The 22,633-nt window shown below is 38.1% G+C and overlaps 1 protein-coding gene across 3 annotated transcripts in view; it reads right to left on the bottom strand.

Annotated features, from left to right (window-relative positions):
- Positions 1–6,002: 6,002 nt before the first annotated feature.
- The window catches only part of nipbla (NIPBL cohesin loading factor a), a 46,455-nt gene continuing 29,824 nt past the window's right edge, over positions 6,003–22,633 (bottom strand). For all 3 annotated transcript variants that reach the window (XM_082171033.1, XM_082171034.1, XM_082171035.1), the window contains exons 25-45: positions 22,350–22,567; positions 22,145–22,247; positions 21,726–21,824; positions 21,477–21,623; positions 20,096–20,230; positions 19,895–19,993; positions 19,179–19,232; positions 18,987–19,095; positions 18,114–18,244; positions 17,788–17,928; positions 16,645–16,893; positions 16,379–16,469; positions 15,743–15,916; positions 14,932–15,122; positions 12,987–13,094; positions 12,539–12,739; positions 12,260–12,406; positions 10,142–10,548; positions 9,865–10,039; positions 9,101–9,280; positions 6,003–7,068 (exon numbers count right to left, since the gene is read on the bottom strand). In XM_082171033.1, coding sequence (XP_082027159.1) covers positions 6,700–7,068; positions 9,101–9,280; positions 9,865–10,039; positions 10,142–10,548; positions 12,260–12,406; positions 12,539–12,739; positions 12,987–13,094; positions 14,932–15,122; positions 15,743–15,916; positions 16,379–16,469; positions 16,645–16,893; positions 17,788–17,928; positions 18,114–18,244; positions 18,987–19,095; positions 19,179–19,232; positions 19,895–19,993; positions 20,096–20,230; positions 21,477–21,623; positions 21,726–21,824; positions 22,145–22,247; positions 22,350–22,567 — 3,528 coding nt within the window. In that variant the 3' untranslated portion in view covers positions 6,003–6,699. The remainder of the gene's footprint in view (positions 7,069–9,100; positions 9,281–9,864; positions 10,040–10,141; positions 10,549–12,259; positions 12,407–12,538; positions 12,740–12,986; positions 13,095–14,931; positions 15,123–15,742; positions 15,917–16,378; positions 16,470–16,644; positions 16,894–17,787; positions 17,929–18,113; positions 18,245–18,986; positions 19,096–19,178; positions 19,233–19,894; positions 19,994–20,095; positions 20,231–21,476; positions 21,624–21,725; positions 21,825–22,144; positions 22,248–22,349; positions 22,568–22,633) is intronic.

Genomic DNA, 22,633 nt, shown 5'->3' with positions numbered 1-22,633 from the left:
CTTTTATTGAAATAATAGAATTGAAAGTGGGGGGAAAATCACATTATTTTCTACAAAACACATTGTGAACAATTATTTGGCCCCTTTTATTAAATACTTTTTGCAACCTCCTTTTCCCAAGATAACAGCTCTGAGTCTTCTCCTATAAAGCCTGATGAGTTTTGAGATCAGAGACCATTCCTCCATACAGAATCTACATACAGATCCATGTTGGCGCTTCTCCTCTTCAGTTCAGCCCACACATTTTCTATAGGGTTCAGGTCTGGGACTGGGATGGCCATTGCCATTTTTGTTTTGATGTTTGTTTTTGGATCACTGTCCTGTTGGAAGATCCAAACATGGCCCCCGTTAAAAGATTTCTAGCAGAGTTTGTCAGGTTTTGATTTTTTTTATCTGTTGGTGTTTGATGGAAGCCATGATGCCATGTCTCTGAACAAGATGTCCAGGCCCACAGCATTAAAGAGACAGCAGAGTTTGTCATTTTACACATGGGGTACTTTTTTATCCCTGTATGAACCAAACCCATGATGTTTGCTGCCAAAAAGCTCTTTTTGTTGTTTCATCTGTCCATAGAAAGTTTGAAAAGTAACTAACACGACTGGAACTTCAAACGGGATGGGTTTTACGGTCAGATGAAACAAAAAAAATTGCTGCACTGGAGCATGACATTTTTTCAGAAGTCTCTCCAAATTGTTCCCCAAACCACTCATCTACTGACATGCCAACTTAGTAAATCAAAATGTACTTTTTTAATTTATTCAAACAAGAAAAGAAAAAAAAACATGTTGCTAAATGCTTTTGCGCAGTGATACACAGGACCTTTGTGTGATGCTGTCGTAGTCGTCGTGCTTTATCGTGAGAAACCACACAGCTATTGACCAATCAGAATCCAGGACTGGAACTAACCATTGTATTATTCACAATATGACAGTTTTTACTGTTTTTTTTTTTTTATCAAATAAATGCAGCCTTGATGAGCATAAGTGACTTCTTTCAAAGAATATTTGAAAATCTAAATTATTCAAAACTTTTGACCGGTAGTGCATACATGTAGCCTATATGTGACTCTGGATCACAAAACCAGTCATTAGTCGCACGGGTATATTTGTGGCAATAGCCAACAATACATTGTATGGGCCAAAATTATCAATTTTTCTTTTATGCCAAAAATCATTAGGATATTGAGTAAAGATCATGTTTCATGAAGATATTTAGTAAATTTCCCACCGTAAATATATAAAACATTTATTTTTGTGAATGAATGCAGCACAATCGCCAACATAAATTGACAACTTTAAAAGCGATTTTCTCAATGTTTCGATTTTTTTGCACCCTCAGATTCCAGATTTTCAAATAGTTGTATATCGGCCAAATATTGTACCATCCTAACAAACCACACATCAATGAAAAGCTTATTTATTCAGATTCCATGTGATGTATAAATCTCAATTTCAAAAATGTTTACCCATGTGACTGGTTTTGTGGTCCAGGGTCACATATTATAGATACATTTTTAACATTCCAAGTTTAAAAATGTACTTATTCTGAAAACGAATGCAAATAGTCTAAAAGTAATAATGAAAGAACTATATTACTTTGAGTCAAATTTTTGGATTTATCTGGTTGGACTTTCTAGGATTTTCTGAAATGCCAAAGCCACTGAAGTCCGTGCCGTCTCGTCTCACAGCCTGTGTGTGGTGTGAAAACATCTCTTACCCTTTTTCTTTCAGTTCAGCTTCAAGCTCAAATCTGCAGCCAGACTCGACGCTCCAGCCTCTCCTTTTCCTCATCTGTAATTATAGAGCGGCCGCAGAATTCAACTCAAGTGATCCAGGAGTCTCATTACAGTGCATTGTGTGTGTTAACAGAAGACTTGCCATCATGAGCAGTAATAATACATCTCTTTGTGTCTGTTTAAGGTATGGAGAGAGATGTAGAGGGTATTCCCAATTAATTTATAGACATGTACTCCTCACTCTATGATTCATTTAATATGCAATACAGGGAAGTGAGGTAAGGTAAGCAGACCATGGGTTTCTTCATTGATGGGAAAGTATAGCATGTACACCAGCATTGGGATATACTATATCATCTTAATACGACAGGCCCACTTGTCATACACTCACATTTATAGCTAAATTCAACAACTGGGCACTAATCTGTTTCTTTCATCGGTTTAAATCACATATTCTCTCCATCATGCAGGCTGTAGCCAGTCATAACATGTATTCTTCTCCCAGAATGACGCATGTTTCCATTGCAGCAAACACCTGTTGTCCTGTTTCCAGCACCTGCTGACAGGTAAAGCAATGTGACGCTCTACAGCAATAACTAAAAAATAATGACACCAAAGAACTTAAGTTTTGCATCCATAGGGTTACATATGTTCTTGTATGAAAACTTTTTTTGGACTAACGAGATTTCACAGGGGGTCATGGTATTTAAATATGGCTAACTTTAAAAGTTTCTTTCATTTGGTATAGACTGATGAGCCAAAACATTATATAATACCAGTCACAAGTGAAGTGAATATCGTTGATCATCCTAAAAAGGCCACATATTAAAGGGGTGGTTGATCATGATTTCTTTTTTTTTTTTTTTACTTTAAGTAGTGTGTAATGTTGCTGTTTGAGCATAAACAACATCTGCAAAGTTACAACACTGAAAGTTCAAAGCAAAGGGAGATATGGTAGAGACTACACGACATTCCTCCCGGGTTAGTGACATCACCAACCCTTGAATTTACATAAACCCCGCCTCCGGGAACACGATTCATAGATTATCATGACAGAATATGCTAATCAATGACTAGAAGATTTCTACACATAAGCAACATAAATTCATCACCTAACCATTCAGAAATGTTGTCTACATGTTGTCACTTCTTGAGTCTCTCCATCTTTGTCTAACTCCGGTTTGAACATAAAAGGCTAAAAGTTTTTGAAATGTTCAGGACACAAGCTGTTGTAGCTCCGCCCCCTGTGCTGGGAGCAGCAGCTCATTTGCATTTAAAGGAACAGACACAAAACGGTGCATTTTTGCTCACCCTCAAAAAGTGACAATTTTAACATGCTATATAAAAATATCTGTGGGGTATTTTGAGCTAAAACTTCACACTCTGGGGACATCAGAGACTTATTTTACATCTTGTGAAAAGAGCATTATACCACCCCTTTAAGGTCTGAGTAGATTAGATGGTAAGCAAACAATCAGTTCTCGTAATCAATGTTGGATGCAGGAGAAATGGGCAGGAATAAAGATCTGAGCGACTTTGACAAAGGGCCAGATTGATATGGTAAGGCGACTGGTTTAGAGAATCTCTTAAACGACGAGGCTTGTGTGTTGCTCCCGGTCAGCAGTGGTGAAAATTTACCAACAGTGTCCGAAGAGGGAAAAACCATCATGTGCGTCGTTTACCTGGGGAAGTGATGGCACCAGGATCACTGTGGGACGACGACAAGCCGATGGAGGGAACGTGATGCTCTGGACAATGTTCTGCAGGGAAACCCTGATGTCTGGCCATTCATGTGTACGTAAATGCCACCGACCTAAACATCGCAGACCAGGTACACCCTTCATGACGATAGTGTTCCTTGATGGAAGTGGCCTCTTCCAGCAGGATAAATGTTCCCTGCCACATTGCACACATTGTTCAGGAATGGTTTGAGGAACATCATCAGGAGTTCAAGGTATTGATCTGGCCTCCAAAATCCCCAGATCTCAATCCAGTTGAGCATCTGTGGGATGTGCTGGACCAATCAGTTCAATCCACGGCGGCTTCACCTCACAACCTACAGAACATGAAGGATCGGCTCTGTTTTGGCAGCACATGGAGGACCAACAGCATATTAGGCTGATGCTCATGTTTCGGCTCATAGGAATGGTTTCATTTTTTTAAAGCAAGCTTAATGTTTAACAGAGCAACATTTCTGGCTTCTAAAGTCACACGAGGCCAGATATTTTGGATCCTAAAACGTAGCATATATTTACATTTACACATTTGGCACATTAATTTATTGCCGATTAAGGTACATATTTTTTTCAGTTCATGCATTCCCACAGAATCGAACACATGTAAGCTCTACTGTTTAAACTACATGAATAAAAACTGGAGCCGTACAGAAGCAGAAGCTTTCCTGTACAAGAGGACGTAAACAAACCAAGCCACATTTTAAAGAAAAAAAGTAATCCTGTGGAATGCAGTATTCAGGCTTTTCACAGTCATAGAAAACATGGAAGATTCAGTGAATTTCTACACTTGACAAAAAATGTATGCACATCTTGATGGAAATAACATCATCTTTTATTTCCATCAAGATTTGCTTAAATTTTTCCTCAAGATCTTGGATTGACGATGCAAGAGTCCATAACTCTGTAAAGTCTCGTCCAGCACATCCCAACGACTTCCAATGAATTTAAACTCTGGACTCAGAGGAGACGATTCATGTGTGAAAGTGATTCTTCATGCTCCCTCACAACCATTCTTTCACAATGTGAGCCTGATGAATGTTGACATTGTGATCCTGGAATATGGCCATGATGTGTCTTCCTACATGTTTGTTTAAGAAATGAAAAGCTACACACTCCATCAATTAGGGTTAGAAGAACTGCTGCCAAACATATAACATGATAGAAACATAATAATCACTGCAATAATGATCCAATCATAGACTCTTAACATTTGCCTATTTAAATCCAAACAAAGACTTTTTAGTTTGTTTTGGCTGGGCAGTGTATAATGCAATACAGTACAATGGTTAATATAAATGTTCCTTAAAAACCTGATGAATCATATTTCACTCGCATTTTAATATCAAGCAATGTTAATGTTAATCAAGAAAACCTAAGTTGAAATATGAAGTTATTCTTAGCTGACTATAAAAATCAGTAAAGATTTCACAGTAAAAAGACATATGAACCACGACCTGAAGGGGGACGTTTTTACAATTATACTAAAAGGCCTTTTACTTGAAGTATAAATCAATCAAGACGACAGAAGGCACGTAGTACATGGTGTTCAACAGGTTTTTCCAGCCAAGTTTTGATCATGTTGATAATTTAGGACCTTGGAAACGTGCAAATATGATGCAGTAAGCATTACGTGTTAAAAACTGTGGCTGATATTACACTTAGGGTTCATCAATGACACAGTTAAATAAAAACAAAGTAGGTAATTGGGTTTTCTATGCATAAAATTTGCATAGGGTTCACAGTACAAGCTATACAGTTAATTGCACTTGCAGAATTAATAGTAATAGCAGTATGCTAGTATTTTGGAATAACTACATTTGTTTCGGTGTCTCCTATCCTAAACAACCTACATTAGTCTCTCCGCTGACTCCACCAGCTCTGGATCACTTAGTATAGGAGACGATACCACAACTGAAGGATGGCATCGCCTGGGAAAAGTTAGTTTAAGGCAAGTTTATCAGTATTAAATGTTTAGCAAAATGACTGAACAACCACATTAAGAGGAATAAAACATCTTGCAAGTGCACGGTTGTATACATAATAAAAGTACCATTCTTGTGCACAGATGTGGTTTGGTCCTGAACGTGCTCCAATGTTCAATTAAATTGATAAAGTAAAAAGGGTAACACTTCATCTTTATGTGCCCTTGCTACATGTGTTAACTATAGTAATAACAATATTATGCATAATTACAAGCAACACTAAAACAGAGAGCTTAACAAGAAAATATTATTTCAGTCTTTCTCCTCTGTCTCAGTGTAAACCTATAGTAATAACACGCTGTTATCTAATATTACTCATTATCCATACACAAACACATTAAAATAAAGTCATTTAAAATGGTCATTTCTTATTGAATTCTGTAATAGAAAACATTACTTGGGGCACCAAGTTGTCCAACACACTGGACGCGTCGTCCCCGCATAATGCTCTCTTCACTATACCTGTCAATAAAAAAAGCGTGCATGGCAAAAAATGCACAAATATTAAAAGACAAGTGAGTCGCAAACGGACAGGATGAGTCTTGCAAGTAAGAGAAGTAGAAAATTTATTGCAGTATTTGTTCCATCAGAGGCATGTGAGTCCCTTTATGCTGAGCAGGGCGACCTGTTATCGCAAATCTCCTTCGACACAGCCCTCCTCACAGACACTGCATGCTATACACAATAAATTACAGCCACACGGTGCTATCGTACAAAATGGACAAACAGCTCAACAGAGAGAATTATCATCAGCCAGTAAAGGAGGAGCTAAGCTATAGAAAGCTGCTTAACGCTAAGAAATTCGAAAAAGAAAATGAGAAAAAAAAGAAAGAATTAAAGTAAAAACATCAACAAACTAATTCTTTCAACATTCAGTATATATTTAAATTTCTTTTATAGATATAAACAATATTTTTATGTTAAACTATGATACACTGGGAGTAGAAATCAAACAACCAGAAATCTGCTGCACAACAGCGAAGGAGCACCCATACAATGTTTCTCCAAACATTTTATTCCTGCGATACGACGATGCACCCTGGCGCAGAGGGCAAAATGTCACCACCAGACCCAGAGTGCATCAGAGAGAGAGAGAGAGAGATAAAGGAGTCTGTAGTGTAGTAGAGCCGCTCGTGTTTTGTGTGTTCATGTTTGGCTGACCCGGGAGATGTGTTTGGCTGTTGCATTAGGCTGAGAGAATCTGAGATGGGAGGTATTGTGAGTGCGTGTGCATGTTTACGTATTATTAGCTGGAGTTCCTGTCCTTGGCAGCGTAGAGTGAACGTAGAGTCTGCGCCACTTTGTGGTTGAGCTTGTTGCCACTGGTGAGTGTAATTTTTTTATAGATGATGTCGGTCTCTCTGATGGTGTCGACCCAAGGCACCAGCTTGCGTCCGTCGCGGCGCTTGGCTTCAGCCCAAGTGCTGGAGTAAGAGCCAGCCATCCAGTGGATGCTGTAACCGTCGCTGTTCCTCTGGATCACGCGTGCGATCTGCGGCCGGTCTCGGTATTTGGGGCAGTGGATGGCGATGATGTCGAGCGCGCTGACGGACTCGTTCATGTTCGCCAACAGCACGTCCGCGGAGTCTCCCGTGCGCCTCCCGCGTCGAGACGCCTGTGAAGAGGGGTTAAAAGACTCTTAGGCTGAATCCGAAATCGTCCCCTATACCCTCGAATAGGGCATTATTTGAGGGGACAGTCATTTGTAGTGGTGTCTAAAACCATAGTGGACATTATTGAGTGCACTCATTCAATCCCACATCGCACCGCAATAACGAGTGTACAGCAGATGTTCGCTCAACGGCTGTCCGAATTCACTCACTTTTTTTCATTTAGTCCTTCAAGTGAACTGTATTAGTGGACTAACATAGGCAACAGTGATTGAGGGTTTAGGGGATGATTTCGGATATATAATATTCAGTAATACTGTATCATTGATTTGACTGCACTGACACAAACTTGAACTGAATAATGATAATATTTTCTTCTGTAGAGCCGCTTTATAGCCGATTCAAATTAGTCTCACAATTGATGAACGTTGCACTATTATTGAACTGAATTGAATCAACAGTGAACTGAAATAACACTATTGCCTTCTCTAGAGAAATTTCTAGCTAAATTCACCTTGTTCATAATTGACGAACTTTGCACCATTACTGAACTGAATCATGTGACTTTAGAGAATAATAGTGTCATTATTCAACTTAAGAACTGCTTTATAGTTATATACATTATTCCTGTATTTGTAGAAGTGTGTTTCATAACTGATGAACTTTGCTATGGAACTAAATCAGCGGAATCAACATTGAACTAGGGCTGGGCGATAAAACGATAACGATAATTATCGCGATATAATTTTTCTCGATAAAACGATAATCAAGAGTTCGATAAATGTTCGATAATGTTTATGCGCCAAAAGCGGAACGAAACTCATTTGAACCGCGCGCCACACGGACCATTTATCCGCTCGGCTCAAAGTCCAAACGGCAGCGCGGGTGCGAGCTCACGCGTTTACTCTGACCGGTCTCGGTCACGAGATCCAGTGAGAAGCGCTTGAATTCAGCGAAGAACACAAATGTCTCAGTGATTTAAACCAGTTTAAAGGCAGATGAAACAGCGCTGACAAACAGGAGAAACACTGTGCGCAACGATACAGTCAGAAGGCTTTTCCATCTACAAATTCCCATAATTTACCATGGATTTACTGTAACGTTAGCCTAGTAATATTAACTGCACCATGAAATGTGGGATATACATATTGAATTGTATTATATTATTAATGTAGACAATGTATTAAAGGACTAATGGAATATAATTGCAGTATTTAATAATGTATTTAGGCTACTGTTTTTCATACAAATACCATAAAGCTGCATTTTGCCATGATAGTGAGGTGCTGTAGGCTATGCCTGGCTTTATCTGTGGTTATCATGATCTAAATGCATGATACTGGATGACCAATGTTTTAATTTTAATAAAACTCAAACGGTCAGAATATTACATTTTACCAAATAAAAATTAGCACATGCAGAAACTAAGAAATTAATTGTCCAATAAAGGTATTTATTTTGTTAAGGAAAAATGACAAATGTTTGAATGTTCTACCTCAGATTTGTGAAATGTTCTCCTGTTCGGCAAGTGTTTGTCATGATATGTTCTGACAATAAAGAGTAGTTTAAAACCACAATTAACGCTCTGGTTTCTACAACTTTCACTTAGGAGCAAAAATCTGCCTTTAAACTTGAAAGAAATAAAGATTTGACATTTATCGTGATAATTATCGATATCGACTGATATAAAAAAAATTATCGTGATTTGTTTTTTGGCCCATATCGCCCAGCCCTACATTGAACCAAACTGAGTTGAATAATTACACGTCTTTTTAGAGCTGCTTTACCACTGAAATTGTATTTTCATAACTGAAGAACTTGGCAACATTAACACTGTTATGTTCTTGTTAATCACTGTGAAGCTGCTTTGAAACAATCTGTATGGCACAAAGTGCTATATAAATAAAGGTGACGAAAGACACAAAAACAAAACATGTGCAATGATCTTGTTTCAGTCAGACAGTTTCTTCCCATCTAAGTATGTGGTACTTGGCCAGAATAAGCTGCCAAGAGAATCAGACTAGTGTGTTCTCTTACCCCTGGTGTCCTCTCCTCTCCGTCACTCTCCTCATCCTCTGAGTCGAGTGTGTGGTGGTTTCTGGGGCTTGTGGCTGCTCCCCCCAGTAGTGAGGTGATGGCTTTATTCCTCACGTTTGCACTGTTCTCTCCCTCCTCGTCCTCTTCATCAGGGTCCAGGTGCTCCATTAGCAACTTAAACTGAGAATCAAGCAGAGCATGCAGTATAAATCAGCAATTCTCAACATCGACTTGAAGGTCTCCATTCTATAACACTATATATATATATATATATTCTTTAACATTTCTGGTGACCAAAGCTGCATGTTTTTTAATATTTTATTATATATATTAATGATGCATTATTATGATTATCATATATTATGATTTATTTTGTGATTGCAAAAGTTTAAATTTGAGGTAATCCAGCAGCCTCTTTGACAGTGTGAAAATAATTATAATTATTAATAAAAAACATAAGACAATTATATAAACATTATATATCTAACATTATAACTAGATTTTTATTTAGTGATACCAGACATTTTTATAAACAATTATTTAAGAGAAAATAAGGGGTGAAAAACTCTATTTCATCTCAAATGTTTTTTAGCATTTCAATTATTGATTATTTTAATACTGTAATAATAATAATAATAATAATACCTATTATTAAATTAATATTACTTTAATATTAACCGTACTATTACTGGTAAATATTAAAAACATAAATTTATTAAAAACATAACAGTAAAAATATTTTTTCCCCCTGAAAATATGCTCACATCGAGGTACTGTTTGACGATCTTCCTCTTCAGCTCGTAGGTCAGCTCGTCATGAACCTCATCGCGATGGAGGAAATCAATGGTCTGCCGTGGGCTGAAGATGACCGACGACTTCCTGTTGACGGCTTTATCGTACACCTTGGCCGACTCTGAGGGAGAGTACTTCTGAATTTTGCTGCATTGGAAGAGAGCAGAATAAATACAGTATATATATATAAAACACATAGCAATCATTATTTTTGGGAGTCGTTGAGGTGCATGATGGGTGTTTTGCTACCTGTCCGAGAAGCCGTAGAGGTTCTTAAGGTGTTGTTTGAGCACTAGCAGTAGCAGTATGCCCTGTGAAGCCCTAGCGAAGTCCAGGAGAGGAGATGCGTCATCGGGAAGACGCTCCATGACAGCATCAGCATCCTCGAGGTCAGACTCAGAATCTGACTCTGACTGCTTGGTAACCTCCATGGGCTTAGGCTTCCTAACTCGCTGCCCCTCCTCATCCTCCTCATAGTCATCGCCGTCAAAATCTTCATCTCCACTGTTCCTTTCTCTCTCCTCGTTCTGCTCTCCCCTTTCCTCCTCCGCACCGTTCTGCTGCTGCTGTGGCTGTGGCTGTGGCTGTGGCTGCTGATGTCGTCGCCGTCGTCGTCTCCTTTTCCTGCTCTTCCTCCCTGGGATCTTAATGAGAGACTGGTACAAAAACAGCACGTTTAGAAATCATGGTGGAATTTCTCTCACAACCATCCATGATTCAAATATGTGAAAGTGTGTCATAACCAATGTGCTAAAGCTAGTAATAACAGTAACAACCTCTTGTTTTACTTGTAAGACAGAAAGTGAAAAATTATCATGTAAAACTTAATTGTTTTTGGAGCAAAAAACCTTGACGGACATTATACAAGAATGTTATGAGCTATGGATATATATTTTTTCCATTCAATTTGATAACTTTTTTCATAAAACTAAAAAAGTAAATAGTAATACTGCTAATAATAATAATAATAATAATAATAATATATAATAAAAATCAGGACAATTACAATAGGGTTTCAGCACTACGTGCTTGAACCCCTAATAATAATAATAATAATAATAATAATGGTTCAAAATCATTATTTAAATAATTATTTAAAAAAAACCTAATCAAATAAATACTATCATTGCAATAATATTAATGTACTGTAAAAATAATATTTGTAAGCGTAAAATAAAAAAACGAATTGTTTTATGGCGGTCTTGATTTCTTTGCACATTATAAGTGATCCAAACTCGGAGATGCGGAGATGAGCTTGTGTGAAGCAGCCTTTAAGCTTTAAATCTTTGTCGCTGCATGTTGCCAGTGGCTGACGGTGAGGTCGCTAGTGGGCGTTCCCACTACTGGTTGTTCATGAATGGCCATGAATATGCCATGTTGTAAACAACTAATTGTTTGTTTTTTTTAGACAAAAGACTAAATGGAATCAGAAAACAAAATGTTTAATATTAAAGATGAACGAGAAACGACGAGTGCTCTTTGCCATCACAGCTATTTATCTGCATTGGAAGCGCAAACAGTGCCGGTCTATCTGAGTTCACGAAACCATTCAGGGCTTGGAGTCAGCGTGACGTGTATGTACCGTATGAGACATCATAAATTATAGGGAACTTGGTGACTAAAATTAACTTCTCTATATTGCCACTGACACTCCACTACAGGATATAGTGATGGATCACGTGCACTTCACTCCTACTGGCTTTCGTTCCTAAAAGTCAGTTCATTTGCATAAAGTTAAACATATCTCAATTTTGTCGCGTCGCTGGACACGCCGACATCCTTACAGTCACTGAAGCTCATGTCGCCAGCTCTCCATTGAAATGAATGGGGTTATGTCACTTTGCATGATGCTGGATAAAGTGAACAGGGCTTTACTCTGAACTGAGCAGCTCTGAGACACTGAAAACACTGTTCATTTACACGCAAGCAGCTCGTGATCCAGTGTTGTACTTCAGTCTGAAATCATACTTTACGTTGGAAAGTACTGACATCCATATAAATATATTTTTTTTTTTAAATAATCACTGATTATAAGGGGACTTGAAGCATATTGTATACATTATTTGTTTGTTTACATACATTTTTTACACAATCATAATTCAATTTTTCAGGACTATTTTCCACTTTCTGACCTTTAAAATTAAATGGGCCATTTTTTGATGCTGTGCCTATAAGACTTCTACGTAAATGTCTTCTATGCAACAGCGTTTTGCTACGTTCACACCGAGGCTGTGAGTTTGCACTGCATCATCCTTCAAATACAGCTTCTTCATAGAGCTGGATTACACACTGACACAGGCTCACAAAACAATCAGTGCTGAAATGTGCTGCACAAACTGTTAGACACAAGCACTTGAGCACGTTTACCTCCTTAAATGTCTGCAGCAGGTTGCTGCCTGATACAGACAGGGTGATGTCTATATGATGCATGATGAACAGCGGCTCCTCCTGACTCTGATAGGGGAAGTAGGCCAGATTATCAGCGACGAACAACAGCATGCTCACCTCCATCTTCTGCTCGGACAGAGAGAGAGAGAGAGAGAGAGATAGAGAGAGAGAGAGAGAGAGACAGATGGAAAAGGTCAGTCTCAACATTACAACAAAGAGCCAACGACAGGGAGAGACAGACACACAAAGACTGCTAACCGAGCTGTCGTCGAAGAGATTGAGCAGAGCGATGAGGAACGCTCGCCGGTGTTGTCTGTTTGCACGGACCATGCTGTAGAGGTGGGAACATTGAGCAGAATTGGACTCGTCCTGACGGAAACCACGGATCACAGATCCTGATGAAGCCCAGATGGCCTGCTGCACTTGGTACGACATCTTCATCCCTGCTACAGCTTTCATCTGTAGATAAAATAAATAAATAAACCAGCTATACGTTAATCTAATTCTATCACATATATATAATTTAATTATACTACTATACAAGATACAATAAAACCACTACAGGTTGGTTTAACCTAGATGCTTCACAGTATATTGTGGTATCCCATGGTACATTCTTCCGATTTATTTGATTTATTGGTGAATAGTGAACTAGAATCCAGTTTATGAATATGACATGTGTCAAGGTGTGCTGATTGATGCTCACATGGATAAATCCAGTGTACTTCTTATCAATCTCCACCAGCTGCTGGTCCGCTTTGTTCCTCATGGTGGGCTCTGGGTCCGTCCCCATGGCGATCAGATATGGCACACACTGTGATTGGAAGGAGGAAGGAAAAGTGACAAGTCCATGTTAGTTGCACGTTCTACAGCCAAGGTTGTGACAGTGATGAGTAGGCCCACACCCAACCTACACCTTTTTTCCTTTTCTTTTTTTATTGTGGTGAAACAAATCTGTGGAATGGATTTTTATTCCATTAAAATGTGTTAAATAGAACATTGCACTCTTAATCGTCGCTGAAAGAATGACCAAATCAGTCAAATGGATTTATGGAAGAACATTTACATACATTACCGGTCAAAAGTTTGGGGTCAGTACGATTTTAGTTTTTTTGTATGTGTGAAAGAAAGTCAAACTCTTAAGGCCCTTTCACACCAGACGCGTAACGAAAAAGCGAAACGAAAAAGCGAATTGTTCGCGTCAAAACCATTCACATCAGCCGCGACGTGAATTTGCGACGTCTGTGACGTTCAGAGCTTCAACATTCCAAAACTTGTTTCGCGCCGACAGCTGAGAAAACATGGACACTTCATCATCATCATCATCCAGTGGAGACGAGCTTTTCATTTTCTTTAAAAGACAGAAAAGAAGGTTTTGGGTGCACCCAATCTTACAGAACAGAGAGTCTGAAGGGGAGTATGTTAATGTCCACTTTTAGTTTCCTTTTCCTCTCTCCTTTTTTCTCACATAGGTGTCCCTGAGGTTTTTCCACAGTTTTCTTGCGTCTTCAACTAAACACAGTGCGTTTTGTAATGTCAATACACATTACATGTAACACACGAAGTAACAAGTTAAAATCATTCGACTAGAAACTGTAGATATCACACAAAGAATGTATACTACATTTTGTTACATGTTCAAAGTAAACATGGATCTTTGACGATAGTGTTAGCTTTCTATCCCAAATGTAGTTTAGCCTGCTAGCCGTACACAGCACAGGACTATACAACGACTAAAACTATCACACAACATACTCACAGTCGTGATAACCGAGTTGGTTGGCAATGCTACGCCACACATTGTCTTTCAAATCATTGTCCTTGTAGTATGTGATTGGCTGAAGCCTTTTCTGTCGCCGCAAAAGTAAAAAAAAAAAAAAAATCGACATCGAAGTGGAAAAAATAAAAGTAGTTTTTTTGCCGCAGCACATTCGCGTTCGGTGTGGAAGCACTCATTACACAAACAGCTGATCAAAAAATAAAACCATCGCGCGAATTATTCGTGCGTCAAAATTGCGTCCAGGAAAGGACCTTTACATAGCAAACTTAAATATTAAATTGCATGAAATTGCAAATAACACAATTGCAAATGGCAAGATAGAAAAAAAGGATCAAAATTGATAGTAAAGCCATTCATAATATGCTGTTCTTTTGAACTTTGTTTATCAAAGAATCCTGAAAAAAATGTAAATACTAAGCAGCACAGCTGTTTTCAACATTGATGATAACACAAAATGTCTTAGCAGCAAATCAGCATACTAGAATGATTTCTGAAGGATCATGTGACACTGAAGACTGGAGTAATGATGTCGAAAATTCAGCTTTGATCACAGGAATAAATTACATTTTAAAATATATTCAAATAGAAAACTAGTTTTAAATTGAAATATTTCACAATATTACTGTTTTTAATGAGCCTTGTTGAGCATAAAAGACTTATAAAAATGGGAAAAAAAAAATCCTTGATTGGTAGTGTATTTCACAGACCTACTGCACATTTAACCAATGCATCTTATTAATATGTATAAGGTTAAACAAAACAACATGCAAAGGGCTGGGATGCATAGAAGTAAAAATTCTGTGCAGGACAAGTAATGACATTAATGCTGGGTTTATACTGTCTGTATCGCTGTATGAGGGTGTGTGTGTACCTGTACGGGGTGTATGAGTCCCTGGCTGAGGGTCAGAGCAATGACATTGAGGGCGAAGTGTCGTACGCTGGACTGCGTGTGGAAGAAAGACTCCAGCACCTGCTTCAAATAAAGCTGCATGATGGAACTGCTCATACCAGAGGAGATATCCCCCATCTCTTTCAGATCTTCCTGTTTTGACATTTTCTGCCCTGAAAATAAAAATAAAAACACAAGCTTTCTTTAAAAGTTTTATAGAGCATTATGAAGTTTATCTATTCGAGTTCCTAATTTGGTCCAAATTTGTATAGACCCTTTTTGCATCGACGTCACGGCGTTAGCTGGAGGCAAAACAAAGAGAAACTGGAGGCAGCCAATGCAAACCAGCACAGATTCGGCCGAATAAGGAGCTTAAAATGTCGTCTTGTTGTGTTGTTGAGTACAGGCTCCAATTTGAAATTTTATTGCAGAATGTTTTCTAATCTATTGTGATTATTTGTGAATTATATGTGATTGTATATACATTGTTGTGATTGATTGTGACTAGACTTTTTGAAGAACCTGGTAAGAAAGTAAAAATTTGCTGTAACTGGAATTTTTATTTCTTGAAAATATTTACATCTTTAAAATTGCACTGTAATGTCATTCTTTACATTTTCGTCTTCTGGCCTTGGCGCTGGCAAGGCAGAACTTCGGATCGTACCACACAAGTCTTGTACGTGACCATTCAGCAAATAGTTATAGGCATCTAAAGATTTATACGCCCTCAGTTCCTCTATCAGGTAGGTGTCAAATGTTGAGCCACAGCACTGCCCTATGAATGATCACTTACACTCTCTGTCTGCCTCTTGCATCCGAGAGTCCTCCTCTTGGAGATACATCTGGAGGTTCTTCAACACCTGGATCTTGAGTGTGATGGAGCACCGCTTATCAGACAGGAGCCCGTTATACAGAGACTTCACTTCTGGAACGAACATCTGACTCGGGTGCATGATAAAAAGAAAACCTGCAGAATATATGAGATAGATAGATAGATAGATAGATAGATAGAGAGAGAGAGAGAGAGAGAGAGAGAGAGAGAGAGAGAGAGAGAGAGAGAGAGAGAAAGAGAAATGAGAGAGAGAAAAAGGTTAAAAGGTTTATGTATCATTCAGTAATTAAAACATTGCTATGATGCAATACATAAAATTATTCAGACAAAAATTGGTTCTGCAACAAAAATACTGAAAAAGTAAACAACTGTGTTGTTACTGTTAACTAAAATTAAATGGGCTATATATAGAATTCAGAAACTCGTTATTAGCAACACTAGTGGCCGTTAAGTGAACTGCAGCCAGCAAGTTATTATATTTATAATATAAAAATGTCAAAAACACGCAACAAAATTACTTAAATTAAAATGACAACTGAAATAAATTCAAAATAATTACTAAAATGACAAACAAAAACACTGAATGAGTCATCTTACCCAACCCAATGATGGCTTTGCATCTGACTTCCTCATCCTCGTGATTAGTGAAGTACAGTAACAATTCCAAAACCTTCTCCTTTATCACAACCTGTCAATAACAGTGCAAGATTCCAGGATTAATAACAGAAGTAATTGACTGTTCGAAACAAGCGATCTTGGGTTTAAAAAAGCTAAATATAATAATGCAAATATTATACAGCTGCATGTAAACTACAACACGTGTATAATCATGTATAGTTACGTCTGGTGAAAGGTTGCGATACCTTAGTGGTGCCCTTGAACTGCTCGTAGTCGAAGTCAAAGTGTCTGCAGAGAGCTCCCACAGTGAAGAGAGATCTGAGCAGGGCTGCTTTGGTGGCAGCCAGTGCCATGTTGTTCGTACCCTCCTGATGCTGTAACTTTAGCTTAGTCAGAGCCCCATAATAGCGGTTAAAACAGGCCCATACAAATTTATAATTATGAGTCACTTTATTCACTATTGCACCCAAACAGCTCACACAGTACTGGACAACCTGTGCAAAAAAAGAAAAAAAGAAAGAGATAGAACTTAGTGGTATGTGTAGAAATATGATGCAAGAGAATATTTGCAACTATATGTCATCAAATGAACAGACACCCAGTAGTTAATACAATTTAAGATTAATGAACCTCAGCAAGAGAGCATTTTCTCCACTACTTTAAAGCGTAACTCTCGCCAAAATGCAACCGAGGGTCTTTTAGTTAATCTACCCGAGGCAAACTTTCGTTTAAAAGCATAATTAGAATGGAAACGCCACTTTTAAGTTTGACCGTATTTTCGTTTTCGGTCAAATTGCCTTTTGAATGGGAGTGCTTGGGGCACGACTATGATAGCATCAAAATCGCTATTTTTAAAACACTAAGAAGGCTCGACACAACATTAAACTTTGCTCTAAGTATCACCAGGGGCTCTACACATGAACTCCAGCATTGAGGACATTGTTTGTGTACAACTCACTGTAGCTGTTGTTGTTTCCGTCCGCCGGCATTTTGTCAGTCAAAAATAGTCGATCTCCGACTATAGTGCGAATGAACTGACTCTGAGTCTGAATTTAAAATATTAGAATTTAAAATAATATTAAAATAATTAAATATATATTTGACGCTATCATAGAAGTGCCCCAAGCACTCCCATTCAAAAGGCAATTTGACCGAAAACGAAAATACGGTCAAACTTAAAAGTTGCGTTTCCATTCTAATTATGCTTTTAAACGAAAGTTTGCCTCGGGTAGATTAACAAAAAGACCCTAGGTTGCATTTTGGCGAGAGTTACGCTTTAAAAAGGTACACATAAGAATGTAACGATGTTTTTTTTTTCTTTTTTTAAGTCAAAATGTTAATTTAGTTATGTGATTTATATTACAAGTTGGTGAGTGTACATCACTTACGGTCATGCCGTATTTTAAGATGAGCTTCATCAGGTCTTCTTCAATGGTGGTCAGGAAGTTCTCACTGGGGTGATCCATCAAAGGAATTACCAGCTCCAGGATCTTCGCAACATTACAAATCACCATGAAGTCACTCTGAGACTGTGAAAATGACGAGAACAAATGCATTATGCATAAACACATAAATGAAAACCTTCTGACACGTGTACTTTGGCACAATATCACTAGGAATATACGGCCACTAGATGGCAGAATGACCTTAAATATTGAACTGTAGAAAGTGGTGCTTAGCAGTTGCCGCTTGCAGAGAGGAAGTGAGCACTTACACTGCACTTGGTGGTGAGGTAGGGCTGCATAGTCATGGCGTGCTTGACCATCAACTGCGCTCTGATCTTACTGAACAGATACAGCGTGGTGATGCATGCGACCAACCTCATCGAGTTCAAACTCTTATGCTCTGCACACAGAAAGCATCACAAGAGCAAAATATTTTATTTTGGGGAAAAATTACACATTATTAAACTAGCAAGAACAAGTTCAAGATCACAAACAAACTAAGTTCTTTCTATTGACTTGACAGATCATGACTGATCAACTGATTGTGAATTCAGGTGCATTGCATTACATTAGTGTATTAACTATTTATTCAATAATGTACTACTTAAAAATTACATTAAATGCAACAACAAACACCCTATTGAAAATAACAAATGAAAACTACAAAAAAAGCAACACTTAAAGATTTCTAGAAACACTTGCGAGTGGTTTAAAATCAAAATTTATGACGCAAAACTTGATTACACAAATTTAAGACTTTTAAATTATCAACATGATCAAAACTTTGCTGAAAAATCTGTTGCACACAATCTACTATGCCTTCTGTCATCTGATTGATTATACTTTTTTAGCAAGTAAAAGGCCTTTAGTAGTAAAACTACAGAGCTTTGAGGAGAAAACAAATTTAAACGTACTTTTTGACCATATAAATATCAGCAACAGCAATAAATTAAATATTTTTGCTAGACTAGGGACTCTAAATAAAGCAGATTTTTTTCATCCTTGAGTATAAGCTTCATATTCCCATTATATCATACTATATGAGGCATAAAAATATATTTTCATGACTATTATTTAATACATCAGGCTTTACAGGTTGATGAACTGAATCAGATTTCCCAAGTACAGTAGTATGTGCGTACCTGCAAGTGCCTCTTCATGTTTGAGGATGTGCTCCACAAGATTGTCCACTAACTGCACACAGGCCTTCCTGGCTGGTTTATAGGAAGAATCCTCCTCTGACTTTAAAAGCTAGAGAAAACAAAACAGAGAAAATTGAAGCGCTACAGGCCTCCAAACTAGAGGCGGGCAGATGGAAAAACAAAAACACTTACGTTCTGCAGGAGCTGCTCAAACCAGTCATAGCCAGTGTCCTTACAGGCAGCGACCTGAGGCAAAGAAAAGAATAAGATCAGTTTCAGGATAAAGCACTATTATCAAAGAAAAGCCATTTTCACACTAGAGCTTTTGGTTCAGACACAAGTCCGTTTGACATTGATCTGATCGATTTGAGTGAAAGCTGCTTTATTAATTTCAGTGTGCACCAAACTCGAGTCCACTTGAAAACAAGGGTTAGGGTACAAATCCTATGAACGAATCAGTAAAGCGAGACTGTTGCCCTGCAAAAAGAGCAGCAATTGCATTTCCTTCTTGCTGATGTCTCCGGAGAAATTGCCTTCAGAGAGCAGCTCACATTTTCTGCATATCTAGCAAAGCATCTGTTCCAGACAGATTGAAGCACCACTAGAACGTCTTATGTTTTGGTAATTGGTAGTAAAGCCAAAGAGATAAAAACATGCCGTCTCCAGTGTTACTAAGCTACAAGGACAAACAGCTGCCGGGGGTTCTCACACATTTTTTGATGATGCAAACACTGTGATTTAGACCCAAATTATATAAGTGTAAAAAAAAAAAAGACACCTGCAGGGGCAGAGATGGAATCGAACTTGTGGTCAGACCAAATATATAAATATAAAAATAAACAAACACGTATATATATATATTTTTTTATATAAAGTGTGAAAAAAGCCTAAGTGTGGAATATACTGACCACATCAGTGATGTTGAGAATCTTCCTATTCATCGTCTCTTTGTCATGGTTGGGTGTGGGTGTAAACCACAGCTTCTGGAATGTCTCATTCACTAGTTTCTGCAGGGAGGAAAAGATAGTTCAGCTCAAACTAACGGGACAAACCTATCACAACAAAGTTGAGCACAGTGGTTTTCACGCAAAACAACAAAATGACTGCACCTTGATGCCCTCCTCGTCATTGACCCTGCGGATCATTTTCACGCACATCTCGGTGATCTTATTGAAGCTGGGCTGCTCTAAACAAATGTCTCTCAGAATCTTGATCACCCTTTTCCTCACGCTGATACCAGTGTCCTGAAGAGACCGCAGACAAACACTTTAAATATCTCACAGATTACATGTACAATGACCAAAAATAGCAGAACACCACCCGAGAATGTGCCCCAGACACAATAGTACATATTTTTAACTTCAAGGGTTTAGGCTAAAATGTACATGAATGTATAAAGGGAAAGTGCATATCTTAGACCCTTCAATGGGTCACCATTAATTTTAACCAATTTTATTAAAAATTTTGTCCCCACTAGTTCATTTTAAATGGTCCTGCAGTGTGCCAAAAGGATTTTAAAATTACAAATATTGGCTATATTAATAAAGTAATAGGTAATAAAAGCTGCATGCACAATAACAAAAATAAACAGTAAAAGAATTAGAAACTATTTATACACATACATACAGTTTTAGGGTCAGTACTTTTTTTTAAATGAGTTTAATTACATTACTCCAGTCAGGGGTGGGATAATGCCCTTTTCATAAGATGTAAAATAAGTCTTTGATGTCCCCAGAGTGTGTGTGTGAAGTTTTAGCTCAAAATACCCCACAGATATTTTTATATATAGCATGTTAAAATTGTCGCACCGTTTTGTGTCTGTTCCTTTAAATGCAAATGAGCTGCTGCTCCCGGCACAGGGGGCGGAGCTTCAAGAGCTTGTGTCATTTTACCTCACACAGTCATGCATTGAAAATTTCAAAACCTTTTAGCCTTTTATGTTCAAACCGGATTCAGATTCAGACAATGATGGAGAGACTCAAGAAATGACAACATGTAGAGCAACAGGACATTTCTGAATGGTTCGTTGATGAATTTATGCAGCTTATGTGTAGTTATCTTCTAGTCATTGATTAGCATATTCTGTCTTGATAATCTATAAATCTCTTTCCCGGGGGCAAGGTTTATGTAAATTTTAGGGTTAGTGATGTCACTAACCCGGGAGGAAGCTCGTGTAGTCCCTACTAGCCGTTTGCTGTAGTCCTTAAAAAGCTCAAACAGCAACATTACACACTAACTAAAGTTAGAAAAGTGAAATCATAATCAACCACCCCTTTAAGAAATCATTATATATGCTGATTTGCTGCTCATGAAATAGCTGTGCTGTTTATATGCCATTACCATTCAATATATATATATAATTATTTTGTATTTTTTGTATTTTTTTTTGTATACACAAACATTTACATATATTGTTTCATATGAAAAGTGGTCCAAAACTTTACATTGTGCTGCTTTAACTATCAGACAGGTAGGGTCTTAAAATCATACCAATATCCTCTCGATGAGCATGTCGTAGTACTGCTCTGTCAGCTGAGGTCGACTCAACACAAACCGTCCCAGCAGCTCAACCGCTGCTTCCCTCACACTGGTGGAGTTATCCATCAACCGCCCATGAACACCGCGCTGCATATCAGACTACACAACACAAACATCCCAATTAAAAGATATGAACAGTCAAGTCTGACAGAATTACCTATAGTTTTGTGTTGCCAGTTTTAATTGAGTTGCATTCCTTACCCTGGCCAGTATACTAGGGTCAACTGCCACAACCTCAGAGAGACACTTCATGGCTTTGGTCCTGACAGCTATGGCACTCTCCCCTAAAACTCTCAGAATCTAGAAATAAAGACAATACAAAAATGAAAATGCACTCTATGCATAACCATTTGCATGCATTTAAACTGCTCCACACACACACACACAGAGTAGTGCTGGGAAGTAAGAATCGTTTTAGCAAATAGGTCAAGTCACCACTCAAAGATGTTTATCCTTCTTTCAAAGAGATTAAAGAGATTGGGTTGAAAGTTGTTTCCAACACAGACAAATTAACTTAAAAACACTTTACAAAAAAGTAATTTTTTTGCTCTTTATCACAAGAGGCACAATAACGCCAGGTGGAAACTGATTACGTCTACATTTTAGACCCATCTTCTCACCTGTGTCAGGTAGATGTCAAAGCTCTGAGAGAAGGGTCTGGTGGAGGCCAGATAGCGTACGATAAGGCAGGAGTCCTCATAGTCCACATTGTCTGAATTCATCCTGTCAAAAGTTTTATTTTTCATTAATACCACAATCCAATCATTATATTACAGTCTAGATCAAGCAACATAATTGAAGCACAAATTCATGTATGGTAAATACCTGAGAGTAGTAAATTGATTGGGAGTTGATTTAATGACAGAGTGAAGGAATTTCTTGCGGGTTTCGGCACGCTGCATGATGTCTCCGGTAGCCTGGAGCTCTTTGGCGTGATGCGTCCCCTCCGAGTCGTCCTCCTTTTGATTCTGACTCCTCATGGCCTTCTCAGCCTCTGTAGTGCAGTCTCTGAACCACTGAGCGATGTAAAATTTGCGTGCAAACTACAATACAAAATCAGATTAAGGAATGCTGACATGGATGATTATGGGTAGAGAAAAAGGCATAGA

Source organism: Leuciscus leuciscus, assembly GCF_965113295.1.
Source record: "Leuciscus leuciscus genome assembly, chromosome: 5".
NCBI classification, from domain to species: Eukaryota; Metazoa; Chordata; class Actinopteri; order Cypriniformes; family Leuciscidae; genus Leuciscus; species Leuciscus leuciscus.
This window is presented reverse-complemented; position numbering and strand designations above follow the sequence as displayed.